This window comes from Hyalella azteca, unplaced genomic scaffold (genome assembly GCF_000764305.2).
Source record: "Hyalella azteca isolate HAZT.00-mixed unplaced genomic scaffold, Hazt_2.0.2 contig13564, whole genome shotgun sequence".
Lineage (NCBI taxonomy): Eukaryota > Metazoa > Arthropoda > Malacostraca > Amphipoda > Hyalellidae > Hyalella > Hyalella azteca.
In genome coordinates, this window is record NW_025943480.1 from 2468 (window position 1) to 16938 (window position 14471).

Sequence of the window (14471 nt, forward strand, 5' to 3'; positions counted from 1 at the left end):
CAACGTTGATGAGAACTTAACCATTGCATACGATGAATTCATGAAATTTGTCACATTCACTATTAATTTAAATTGAAAAAAACCTAACTGTTGGAAAAATTTCTGATCCGAGTCAGTAGTTTTCCTTAAAACTTCTCAGATCACAATCGCTGATACGCTTTGCCTGTTTCGTCGGGGTCACTAGGACGGAGCGCAGCCCTGATCGATCGACCAATTTTACCCTTAGAATAGAATAGAATAGAAGTGTCGGCATTGAAGAAATAGGCCCATGGCCTGTTGCCGATTCTTGAACTTTTCGTGACTTGATTCACAAGGGATCCGGCCTTTGGAACCCGATCTTTCCATAACTGACGATTGATCGAGATTGCTGCTGGACTTATTGCCTGGTCTGTAATTTGCTAGGCATTTTAAGACTGAACATATGCTCCTGCATAGCTTCATCTAGTCTGTTTTGTAAAATAAGCCATGGAGCCAACACTCAGCTCCAGCATGCAATAACTTTACGCAGTCTCAGTGACTGATAGAAGCCACAGTCTACACTGGAACACCGTAATCCGCACCAGTGCTACATAGCTTAAAGATAATAGCGACGTAGGGCTTCAGCCAAACTTCAGCATGCCCGCTCATAAACAGGCAGTTCAGCATCCGGCCGCACCTACTATGGCCTTACATCTTCTGTCCCAACCTATTAACGTTGCCACGACTGAGAAGCTTTTTGCAGCCAATAAATAGCTCTATCTTCTCACTCGCCTCTCCTCTCCAATGTCCAGCAGCCAATGAGGTTAGGTAAGATTCGTTTTGCGTGGTGAAATGTTGCAACGCGTGTAGATTAGGCCAGAAGAGGTTGGACGGGAATAGGTTTGGCCAGATGCAGTATGACCACGTTCAACTTGGGCATGATTACGCTTTGACCATACTGCGTTATGGCGCAAAGAACTGACTTCATAGGCCGTTATTCCCCCCTAGCTTTCTTACCCACGGAAAGGAATGTGATTGAAGTCTTCTTCTTTTGTCCACTTGATTCTGCACCACTCGCCTCAGGTTCGGACAGGAAGTAATTAATGTGTAAAGTTGGGCTAAGCTGGCCTCCGGCATGCGTTCTACCAGGACACACTAACTTGGCTTGCGCGATCGTTCGGCCAGTAGTAAGGATAAATACAAATTTTGAATAAAATAAATATACTAACATAAAAGACTCCAAATCCAAAATATATGCGCGCATTATCTGAACCGTATTTCAAAACATGACTTCAGAGCCCCTCTCTGTGGTGGATCACAATGAAATGAATAAGTGTAGAGCATATATAAACGAGGTCACATCCGAGGTGACTTATAACCAAAATTATATATACGTAACTTTTAATAAAACTCTAATGCACTGTGTTCCCTAACAGTTTCCTCAATATAAGTGAAATTTTTCAATTAAAATTTCGAATTAGAACTCGATCGAACACATCTGATGTACCTTGTCTCCCACCCAGCTGCGATTATGGTGCTGGAGAAATTTTACTACCCAAGTACTATGTATGATATAGAAGCCGATGTGGAGCATTCAAAAGTAACAATCTAATCTTAATGAGGGAGAATAAAACGGCGGCCTTGCATATATGGCAGGGTATCACAAAACTTAATAAATCAAAAAGAAAATTAAATTAAGTTTAAGAGATTGAAATTTCAAGAGATAATTTTACAATTTGTATCCAACATCGACTGGCAGCGGACTTTTATATGATACCTAGCCGTGTCTGTACAATGCTTATGGTTCCTTCCTGCTCGAAAGAGTTAGTCGCTAGGTTTTTACGCACATTGATCATCATCATCATCTTTGTCAACAATGTAGGGTTTAATATCTGCCGCACCATTATAGTCATACTAATTTGTTAGCAGCGCCTTCGTGGGCAAGCATAAGAAATATGCATAAATTGAGTCACTACGAGATGGTATGGACAATTATAACATAATTCATATGGACGAATTTTTCACAATTTTGCATGATATTGGAGAAAATCGCGGATGAAAACTCGATTAAAGGCGGTAACGACGCTAAAGGATTTTTTTACAATATATTCAAATAAACTAAAAGGGAAACTATCAAGCTGTAATTTAATTGAATTTTCTCCATCTACTTCAATTAAAAAAAATGGCATTACTCCTTCCGACTTTTTTGCGGAAATAGCGTTAATTTTATTGTTCGGATCAAAACTTCCATTTAAATGGACATATTTTAATTCTTGGGCATGGCAGTTGATGAAGCTATGCATGTATGGATGGGCAGTCAACCAGTACGAGTACTACCAAAATTCTGTTCGAGATTCTATGCATTTCTACTGATCTACTCGATTTCACGAGGTCCGATGCATTTTCTACTCGATTTTTTTTTTGGTTAAGCAACGATTTGGTCGAGTATAAAGGGGGGTCGAGTATCGAGGTACCACAGTATTATAGAAAAAATTTCTGTAAATGAAACAAAGACAAAAAGGCTTTTACATTTTAATATTCAATCCAATCAGCAGATATCTCACATTTAAAAAACTCTGCACGATTAGGCATTATTGAAGCAATTAAAAGTTATTTTAGCTGAAGACGATGCTGAAGTCTTCGTTAAGCGGCAGGTTAAGGCTGAGCACGAGCACCTGCGTCGCGGAATCGTACGTGAATGTGTCGGTGTCGACGCCGTTGACGGAAATGGCGGTCGGGCTTGCAGGCAGTCCGAGCACGCGGACGCTGCCAAGGTTCACTCCGGCCGCCGCCGTGCGGTCAAACTTTCCAGTCATTACCATCTGGCCCTGATGAATCGTCGTGATTAAAATTTTGTTATACGTAATTATGACTCAATTATATGTGATTAAGAGTACTTCTTAATTTATATCACTCACATATATAAAATTCAATTACACGGAGCATTGGGAAATCAGTAGCAAAACGCAATCATTCGTTAGCTTCTCTAGTATTCTCTAGTATTCGAAAAGAATTGAAAGGTCAAGTGTGAAAATAAATGTACCGATTCTATTAACGTATTCCAGTCTCGCTAAATGTAAATTGTTTAATTTCAAAAGAATGCCCAATTATTGGGTAAGCTTAGATGGAGTTCTAGTAAAAATATAGTAGACGGGAAAGAAATAAAATATGAAAGAAAAATAATGTTAATTGTTTTAGAAGATACTGTAATTTCATTATACAGAATGCAGGATAAAACTTGTCGAGGTGTTCATCTTATGTCAGTAAAAAGACTTTTCGTACATATGTAGTATACAATATGCCCAAAGATTTCATTCACGACAAATGAAAAAGTTGTTACGGCTCATATAATGGATCAACTACTTTCAAATGATCACAAACGATAAATTATTTAAATTAAAAAGAAAAAGTATGTAGACCCTGTATTAAAAATATTGGCAAACGTCGTAAAAACTTAATAGAAATATATCAGTGGTAACCTCCATTAATGCGAAACGAAACTCCTTATGCGACTTGCGCATGTTTGAAGTACTGGTTTTATTATGAATTCATAACGCACGGTACTTATGTTGGAATAAGATTAGATGTTATTTAACTATGAAATTGCAATAAATAACCCTCGTAGAAATGTCCGATAATAGCATTAAAGGGGCCACATTAAAATATAATTCCTATCAAACGTTGTGGATCACGTCCAGCAATGTGCAAAAGTTTCCATGTCTTCAGGCTTTGATTCATAAACATAAGATATCGTCAAAATATCACACTTTAACCTCTAACATCCATCTTTCTTTCAATTGCCCGCTAGTAACCATCATGCACCTAATAAAGACCTTCATAAATCACATAAATGTAAGAGTAAAAACCAGTCACTTAAACAGAAAAAACCTGGATATAAAATTTATTAATGACAATAACTACATAATAAGAAACAACAACTGCGCTACCTCATCAAAGACCACGTCGGCGCTGTAGGTCTCAGACATGATGTGCTCCTGTTCCCCGTCGTCCCAGAACACCTCACCGCTCGCCTGCAGCGCGGCGTCCAGCGCCACCAGCAGCCCGAAGTCGTTCAGGCGACTGCACAAGTAAAGACATAAAATTGAGCAATCCTGATAATAACAGACGTTGTTTACTTCTATTCGATGGCAAGTGTAGTTGGCAACGCACCACTTCCTGGCAATTGTGTAGGTTCCCGTTTGTAATCTATTTGGGATGTAATTAGTAATACTCCACCTTTCCGCGGTGGTAGTGGCAGGTTCTTGGAAGGGGATGATGGAGCCTCCTCTGAAGTAGACGGGGATGCGCTGAATGGGCGCGTCGACGACCTGAGTGACGGGGCCCACGGCCTCCACCTCTTCCGAGTCCAGCGCGTACCACACGCCCTGCCCGACACATCAGCAATGAAGTAACGTTCGTTGGGAGTTCATCTCTCAACTGCGACTCTTTTCCATCATTATTGAATTGAACAAGTTCTTCTCGCTTCGAATCACCGACATGTGGAACAGCCTCCCAATTACGTCGTTGGCGCTCCAAGTAAAAACGCGTTCAGGAACAGACTAGGTAAAGCTATGGAGAAATATATGTTCAGACTTGAAATGCCTAGCACCATATCAAACCTGGTGGAACTGTCTAGTAGCAACTTCAAACTATCGTCAGTCTTGAAACCATCCGGTTAAAGGACATGCTTTTGGATCTTCTGTGAACAAGGCACGAAAAGTACAAGAATCGGCGACAGGCCACATCAGCCCTACTCTTCAGCGCCGACATCACTATGTTATGTTATGTTATGCTATGTTATGTTATGTTATGTTAAGTTTAAGCGATACTACATGTATAAATAAATTTATTATTCTTTCTTGAAACAAATATTCCTGTCTAATCGAGAGATAGATCATTATTTCAAAGTTACTACTATGAAAAGCTTTTTAGCGCATTTTCTCATTTATGGAAAAGGCGCTATTCTGCTCGCCATGTCCGTCCGTCCGTCTGTCCGTCTGTCTGTCTGTCCGTCCGTGACTTCACGTTTTCGTCGACGAGAAAATGCGCTCTCTGTCACTCACTGCAGTGAATACTGAGTTATATTTTTTATACTAAGCCTCCACATGCCAGAAAGAGATCATTTTCCCAAAGGGACTTATCAGGCTTCCGTAAACACCTCAAGAATATACGCACTTTCCGGTTGTAAATTTTACGGGAGTATGTACGTGGAAAATCCTGTCATCTAAAGTAGAGGACTTTGAGATAACGACACCCAAAACAGCAACAAAAAGAACAATATTAAAGGTAGTTTTTTATCACCTGCGGGAAGTAGACGCTCCTGCTGACGGCGCCCTCGGTGAGCACGGGCGCCACCATGATGCCGTCACCCCAGAAGAACTGATCGCTCACGCGCCGCGCGTCCAAATCTGAAGGGAAGACGTTGAAGAGCGGCCGCGCTACCGAGTTGCCGCTCATGTGAGCCTGCACAACGGAAGAAATTTAATCTTCACTGATATACATACACTCAAAGCTTATTGTGAATAAAATTATATCAAGGTTTCGGGTCGCACAGGAGATTAAATGACGACACTTGAAGCTGTAAACCGAACATAACGACAAGAATTCACGAGATGAATTTTGAAATTAACGAGTCACCTAATTTATAAAGTATGTTTATAGAGCGACCTAGCGTCTACAGAACAAACTGACGTAGTGGAAGAAGTTGTAGAGATACATCATGAACTTGTAGTGCGTCAATAAACATATATATAATTCAGACTAGCGTCTACAAAACAAACTGACGTAGTGGAAGAGGTTGTAGAGATACGTCATGAACTTGTAGTGTGTCAATAAACATATATATAATATAATGCAGACTAGCGTCTACGGAAAAAACTGACGTAGTGGAAGAGGTTGTAGAGATACGGCAAGAACTTGTAGCGCGTCAAGAAACATTTTAATAATGCAGATTAGCGTCTACAGAACAAACTGACGTAGCGGAAGAGGTTGTAGAGATACGTCATGAACTTGTAATGCGTCAATAAACATATATATAATGCAGACTAGCGTCTACAGAACAAACTGACGTAGTGGAAGATGTTGTAGAGATACGTCATGAACTTGTAATGCGTCAATAAACATATATATAATGCAGACTAGCGTCTACAGAACAAACTGACGTAGTGGAAGAATAGGTGCACTATCGCCTGCACTTACACAGAGTTAGGTGCACTATCGCCTGTACCTACGCAGAGTTAGGTGCACTATCGCCTGCACTTACACAGAGTTAGGTGCACTATCGCCTGTACCTACACATGCAGAGTTAGGTGCACTATCGTCGGCACCATTACAGAGGTAGGTGCACTATCGCCTGCGCCTACAGAGTTATGTGCACTATCGTCTGCAAAGAGGTCGGTGCACTATCGCCTGCACCTACTATCAGACACTATCGCTTGTACTTACTGCGAGGTCGCTTCAGACTCAGCGTGTCCGAAGAGACTGTGTGTGTCGTAGAAGAGGAAATTTCTGCTGCCGTCGCTGCCTGCGGACGACATGCAGAGCGTCTTGTCGCACAGCTGCTTGACGGCGTTGTTGGACACGGTGGCTGCAAGCGTCGGGTACGGTGGGTTCTCAAAGCTGCACGGTTCATTTAAAATTTTATATCTTTTTCAAGACTCAATTTGTTGCGTGTTTTTAGGTGAACAGTTGGTGAATTTATGGACTGAATGATTTATAACACAAACATATGACTGTGACGCAAATGTTAAGCCGAATTTGTTCCAAGTATGAAGAATACCAACCGTTATTTTTTCATGTTATATGAAAATTTTTGGAGACATATATACGACGTAAAGCTTTTGTAGTCTCATATATCTCACTGGTTATCGGGGCACTGCAGGTGGCCGGCCGTCCCGAGGTTAGTCTCGAAGTTTGCCGGTTCATTCATGTCGATCCACAGTCCGTCAAAGTGCACCGACTGCAATTTTAAAAAAATTCACATTTTTGCTTCGAATTCATTCATTAATTTCTTCTACTTAGTAGAGTAAAAAATCTATAAATACAATTTACTCACTAATATTTTCGTGAATATGCGAGAATGCAAGTTTATTTTGAATCATTTTCGAAATTTCCACTGGTATATCGCTTTCAGACACGTGCTTCGATCACATAAAAAATTTATCAGGAGGTCTGAAAATCACAATTGGTATTGGGTTTAAATTTGAGCCTCTAAATTTAAATTTTTATTATTGCTGAGAAGAAAATGTGAATTTACCGCGTGGAATCTGCCGATCTCGTCGGCCCACCAGCGCTTAGTTTCGGAATTGAGAAAATCAGGGAAGGCGACCATTTCTTCTGGCCACACGTTGCCGAGCACGAAGTCGTCGCCTTCAATTGGCTGGTCAGCGGGCACCAGGTCTGGAGTCATCCACTGCACAAAAATATTACAGTCGAATATTTAACAAGAGGATAGAATGCACAAAGAGTTTCCTGCAGGGTTAAAATCAACGAAAAATTAAGTTTAATACGAATATTACAGTCATATATTCAAGAAAAACATAAAATGGATCAAAAGTGTCTGCAGGGTTAATATCAACGAAAAAACTGAAGTCATATACGAATATTACAGTCGAGCATTCATCAAGAACATAGAATGCACCAAGAGTTTACTGCAGGGTTAAAATCAACGAAAAAATGAACTCGTATACGAATATTACAGTCGTGAATCAACAAGAAGATAGAATACAAGAACCATACAAGAGTGACCGCATGGTAAAAATCAAAGACAGAAAAGTCACGTATTAAATATTTCCGAGACAACCTCGATCATAGGAGTAATTAAGCTAAGATTTAATATTCATATTAGATTGGGAGTGAAGGTTCAGTCAGCTGAAATTTTATTCATGGCACTAGTTTATCATACAACACTTAAAGTAATGTATTAAATGATTGAATTGAGGCTGAATAACAGACTGAGTGGTATTTAAACGTATTTCCTCGTTAGATTAGTTATTTATTAAACCATAATTGAATAATTCACTATCAAATCTAAAATAAAAAATACTCATCTACCTGACTAACTTATCTGTAAGTAATCAATCATTCGTAAATAAAAAAACCGATTGTTTATTATTATTATATTTTTAACAATTAATATCATCATAATTATAATTATTAATTATTTAAAATTTACCTTAATGAAGACCTTGTTGGCTCGGCCAGAGTTGTAGGGCGGGTTGAGGGCCGTGTTGACGGCTATGCCAGGGTCCTGAGGAATTCAAAGCATTCATTTACTTTTGTTATGTTTTCATCATAAGATAGCATTTCGATCATACTAGTTGGTTGCTTCGATCATACCAATATGATCATAACTTGGTTTCGATCATACCAATATCACTCGTAAAAGGTTTAAAATTATCATGATAGCTAAACCATTGCATTTGGAGGGCTTTGATTTATTATAGGAGATTTTATTCGTGTTTGGATGTCTTTTCTACGGTATAGTGGACAATTTTCAGCATTAAAGTCATTTTAGGTCGTATTGAGATCGCGTTTGGGCATTAGTCTCCCTTTTATGGTAATTTTTTACTTTTATGGTTGTTCAAAAATCCGTGGAATGCATAATACTTCGGTGAATGGGACTGCAACGCATATATCAAGCCGATTTGTATCAAACTGTGCAAGCCTGTTATACTCTCGCCATTGCAATTGTACCAAAATTAAATAGATGACAGTCTCCTTTATATTTTTAGCCCCAAATATATCATTATTGAGGAAAATTTAACGGCACCACATCTCGCTGTTACAATAAAATATTGCCCTAAACTGCTATTGCATTCTCAGCTATGATTCCATTTATATCTAATAGAAATAACTGACTATCAATAAAATACTCGCCAAATTTTCTCGAAAAAAAAAATATGTTGTAATTTTTTTGAGAAATTTCCCATGGATATTTCTTCGTCCGCCAACACTCACCACGATCAGAACCATCCTGACGTTATCAGCAAGCAGTTCATCANTTCAGGCAGGTCGGTGTAGTTGACGTGGTTGTAAGAGAAGTCGTAGTATGAGTCCATGTAATCACCATCAACAAATTGCACGTCCTGAAAAATAAATGATACGATTATATTGTTTATTTGCAAACCAAAAAAATTGCGCTGCAACTTCTACACGCGACAACATTTTTTCTCGCTTCAAGTCACCTACATGTGGAACAGCTTCACCGATTACATCGTTGACGCTCCGAGTATGAACGCGTTCAAGAACAGACTAGATAAAGCTATGGAAAAATATATGTTCAGATTTGAAATGCCTAGAACCAAATCGAACCCGGTGGAAGTCTAGTAGCTATTTCAAACTTTCGTCAGTCCTGAAAAGATCCGGTCAAACGACACGATTTTAGATCTTCTGTAACAAGGCACGAAAAGTAAGAATCGGCGACAGGCCACATCAGGCCTAATCTTCAGCGCCGACATAACTATGTTATGTTATCAAAATTAACTAACCATTGGTCTTTATAAATGTTAGTAGACCGCATGAGTACAAATAAACGCCAACTACTCAGGATTTTTTCACAGTCGTATTGCTTCAGCAGTTGTAGTTTTGAAAACTAATGACATTGCTGCATTCTTATAAGCTCTTCAGAAATAGAATAATATATAAATAGCAATTTTACAATATATAACGTTATTTATATCACACTTGGGAATACCTGCGGGATGCCGGCGTCGACCATGCGCTGCCGTACGGCCCGGACTCCATCAGTGGAGTTGTAGCCCCAGCGGCTCAACTGGAAGCCCAGCGCCCAGTAGGGAGGGAAGGTTGGCTTGCCTATCGCCTGTACACCAAGTAGAAAATATAACTCAGTACTCACTGCAGTGAGTGACAGAGATCGCATTTTCTCATTTGTGGAATAAATATAACTCAGTACTCACTGCAGTGAGTGACAGAGAGCGCATTTTCTCGTCGACGAAAACGTGAAGTCATGGACGGACAGTCAGACGGACATGGCGAGCACAAAAGTGCATTTTTTTCCATATATGAGAAAATAAGCTAAAACATGTTTTAAGAAATCGTGCTATTGAATGATGATATGATCGATGTCGAAACTTAATTAATCTCTTAAAATGCAAGGAAAATTTAGAATTTTAGATATATTCCACATGTTGGAGCAAAATGAATTGTAGAAGTTTGATAACATTGAAAATTTAGTTCTTGTGTTGCGTATAATAAGTGAGAATGAATGAAAAAAGGCTCCATTGAAAGTTCCAGATCCAATAAACATGATTCCTTATTTTTCTTGAGCATAAAAACCAAAATTTATTCACATTTTCATTATTTTCATAGATTAGAACAGGGCTCTGTTATCTGACCGTGTTTAGTTGCATCGTAGCTTCTTCAGGCGTGGGCCCCGTGAAGATGTGTAAGTCGATGACCCCTCCGATGGAGCGGAGAGTCAGCGCCGGGGTACCGTCGTCCAGCAGGAAAGTCGAGTATTCTGAGAGGTGAATGTGAAATTATCAACTGTGCTGCAATCAGAAGTATGCATTAACTCAAATTTAATCACAATTTGTTGAAAAAAACGCTTAGGTTTTCGTCACTTTCGAACGCCAAGTAGCAGTTGAAGTGGGCAGTCGGAAACGATGAATCAAAAATAACGCTAAATGCCACCAGAAATTTTACTCTCCGAAATGATACGAGCTATCCTGCGTTCTACGATGCTAATAGATTTGGGCTACAACTATACGAGTATTATCGACTTTAATGTTATGATCAGTAATGCATTCATTAGACTCTTACTATACAATCAGAGATATTGCAGGTATTATGTCTTACTTTTTACTCTGACAAATCGACCGTAATGGCTTTCACTCCATGACTGATATTGGCCTTTCCATTATTTTCCAGAAGTTCGTGTGTGACTCAATAAATTCAGTCATACAACGAAGATGAATCGGAAAGACTCGCCAAAAGCATATTAATTTCTATATGAATGTTAAACTAACTTTTATCGTTGAGTAAAGAAATATTCAGTTGCTCACCCATGGCGTTAGAGTTGAGGAAGAGGACAGAGTGAGTGTTACCCTCGTCATCCTCAATGTTCATGTAGTAAGGGTATGTACCATAGTGGTTCAAAGGAGGCTCCGTCTGTGAGAGGAAAACACGTTTTGAAAATACTCAAGAAAAAAATACTGATATTAGAAACCCCCCATACATTATTTAAACAATGCATGGAAATTTTAATTCATATACGACAGGGATTTAAATCTTCTAGTACGAAACTAAACTAATTTCCATTTAGTATAAATAGAATTCGGAGCTAATTAGATATCTTCAGAGTAAAGGAAAAACTGAATGTAGGCCCATATGGATAATTTAGGACATAATCAAATTGAAACAATATTCGCAACAAAATTGAAACAATATTATATTATAATCAAATTGAAACAAATTCTAATGCTCGGGTGATTGTGACACTCACTGCAGAAACTTCTCGATCCCTCGTGAACATGGGGTAAGTAACCCGAGGCGTGAAGCTGTGGGCGATTGAAGGGTGAATGTTCTCTCCAAAGCCGTAAAGATATTCAGAGGCCAGCCGAACAGTGAACTGGATGAACTGATCCTCGAATGTGATGGGACCAATTTGTCGGAAACTGACCAAGGAAACGACAGCGAGTGTTGCTATAATTATGTTTTACTTATTAAACAAAAGGATTAAATGTATAGGATACTTTAATTCGAGTTCAGCTGCGACTACCTTAGCATAATAACATAACAATTTTAAAAGCAAAATTTTGAGAACTCTTACTTAAGAAATCAATAAAGATATACGATATTGCACAGAATTCCCAATGGGAAGCTTGAGTCGTAAATTAAACGTTTTTTTTTGTCATTAATCTCACCAGAAAACGGTCACAATGCCATATTTTGAAAATTTATAGCTTCAAAATTAATTTTAATTCAAATAGAATTAAATTCGCCAACTTAACTCACATTACACTCTCATTATTACATACTCTTTTATAAAATATAATATAATATAATATAATATAATATAATATAATATAATATAATATAATATAATATAATATAATATCTGTCTCTTATACACATCTAGATGTGTATAAGAGACAGATAATATAATATAATATAATATAATATAATATAATATAATATAATATAATATAATATAATATAATATAATATAATATAATATAATATAATATAATATAATATAATATAATATAATATAATATAATATAATATAATATAATATAATATAATATAATATAATATAATATAATATAATATAATATAATATAATATAATATAATATAATATAATATAATATAATATAATATAATATAATATAATATAATATAATATAATATAATATAATATAATATAATATAATATAATATAATATAATATAATATAATATAATATAATATAATATAATATAATATAATATAATATAATATAATATAATATAATATAATATAATATAATATAATATAATATAATATAATATAATATAATATAATATAATATAATATAATATAATATAATATAATATAATATAATATAATATAATATAATATAATATAATATAATATAATATAATATAATATAATATAATATAATATAATATAATATAATATAATATAATATAATATAATATAATATAATATAATATAATATAATATAATATAATATAATATAATATAATATAATATAATATAATATAATATAATATAATATAATATAATATAATATAATATAATATNACATGGTAATCCCTATCATCTAGAGTAGAGGACTTCAAGATAACAACGCCATAGGAACAACAACAATAACAAAGGTTGTTTTATCACCTGCGGGAAGTAGACGCTCCTGCTGACGGCGCCCTCGGTGAGCACGGGCGCCACCATGATGCCGTCACCCCAGAAGAACTGATCGCTCACGCGCCGCGCGTCCAAATCTGAAGGGAAGACGTTGAAGAGCGGCCGCGCTACCGAGTTGCCGCTCATGTGAGCCTGTAAAACGGAAGATAATTAATTATAATCCTTGTACTTGCATTAAAAACTTATAGTTACTAAAATAAATAAGGGTTTTGGGTCACATATGGGATTAATTGATCATGTGAATTTAATGATCGAATTGTCGTTCATTTGAGCCTGCACAACGAAAGAGTAGAAATCACCCTTGAACTTACTTTCACAACAAATTGTTTGTAAGTAAATATGCAATTAGTTGAGAAACAATTCAAGAGGAGAATATCCTGTCACTAACCCGATGGAAAAGAGCGTAGAGGTAGGGCAGATAGCGATAACGCGTCAACATATATTGACGGGTGATATTGGCAACTTGCGGCCACGCCGTTGGGTCTTGGTCAGGCTCACCGAATCCATTGTGGTTGCGACTGAAATATTAAGAGATAACAGTTAACAATAATTAGAATATTAGCTAAAACACAATATAGTATTTCAAAGAAAGATCTTCACCATAAAATAAAATAGTTGGAAATTTTACCTGAATGGATAGAAGGCACCGAGTTCTTGCCAGCGCGTGCACAGCTCTTCACTTGGATGACCGTAGAAACCGCAAATATCAGGTCCTACCATCGGTACGCCGAACATGTTGAACTCCAGTACTCCTGGAATTGAAAAGAACGATGACTGTCGAAATCATCGATGAACTTGTTTTTATGACATATTTCTGCCACCGTATGATCTACAAAGACCGTGTGAATCATCGATGAATTTGTTTTCGCGACATTTTTCCATGCGGTAGAAGAAGATCATTTGCACTTGAAAATTAATTACTCGCCTATGATGGAAGCGGCCATGTCTTCCCACGTGGCGAAATTATCGCCAAGCCAATGGAAGGCGAAGTGACCCGTACCGATGTAGGACGAACGCGTCAAGATGTAGTGGCGATCTCCTGGGAAAACGTTTTCCAGAGCCCTGTAAGTTATAGACAAAACTTTAGCAAACCCCATGGAAACAACGACTGAACATTCAAAATGTAATGTGCAAGCACTCTCTTTCCACTTAAAAGCTTCTTGAGCAGTTTTCTCAAATTTTTTTCTTCCCAACCCCGTATATATATAATTGCTTCAGTTTTGGAGTTCCCAAAGTTTCTGCAACCATCTTTCGCGAAATAACCTTTAGTAAAGCTGCACACGCGCAACCCTTCGTTAAAATTACTTTGCTTTTATAAGCCAATATTTATTTTCTCTTCAAGCAAGGCTTCAAAATTATTGATGGGTTTAAGTCTACATTATTGGAACCATAAATGTTTTTTAACTTCAGAATATGAGAAAAAATTGCATGTTTTAAATTAAGTATTCTTGTGCGCAAATCTAAGAACTGAGCTTTGCTATCGCCTGCACCTACACAGTTAGGTGCACTATCGTCGGCACCATTACAGAGGTAGGTGCACTATCGCCTGCACTTACACAGAGTTAGGTGCACTATCGCCTGTACCTACGCAGAGTTAGGTGCACTATCGCCTGCACTTACACAGAG

The 14471-nt window shown here is 37.3% G+C and overlaps 1 protein-coding gene across 1 annotated transcript; it reads right to left on the reverse strand.

Moving 5' to 3' along the window:
- Positions 1-2476: 2476 nt before the first annotated feature.
- LOC108675949 (sucrase-isomaltase, intestinal-like) lies at positions 2477-13907 on the reverse strand (the record flags this gene model as incomplete). Its single annotated transcript, XM_047883751.1, is given in 19 exon segments — positions 2477-2786; positions 3906-4038; positions 4195-4343; positions 5260-5421; positions 5841-5892; positions 6403-6576; positions 6819-6916; positions 7214-7369; positions 8132-8206; positions 8917-8960; positions 8963-9044; positions 9653-9778; positions 10314-10438; positions 10983-11088; positions 11423-11594; positions 12793-12977; positions 13234-13363; positions 13474-13597; positions 13771-13907. Coding segments are annotated over 19 exon segments (2443 nt in total), but the record flags the coding sequence as incomplete, so codon positions are not given.
- Between the last annotated feature and the right edge of the window lie 564 nt (positions 13908-14471).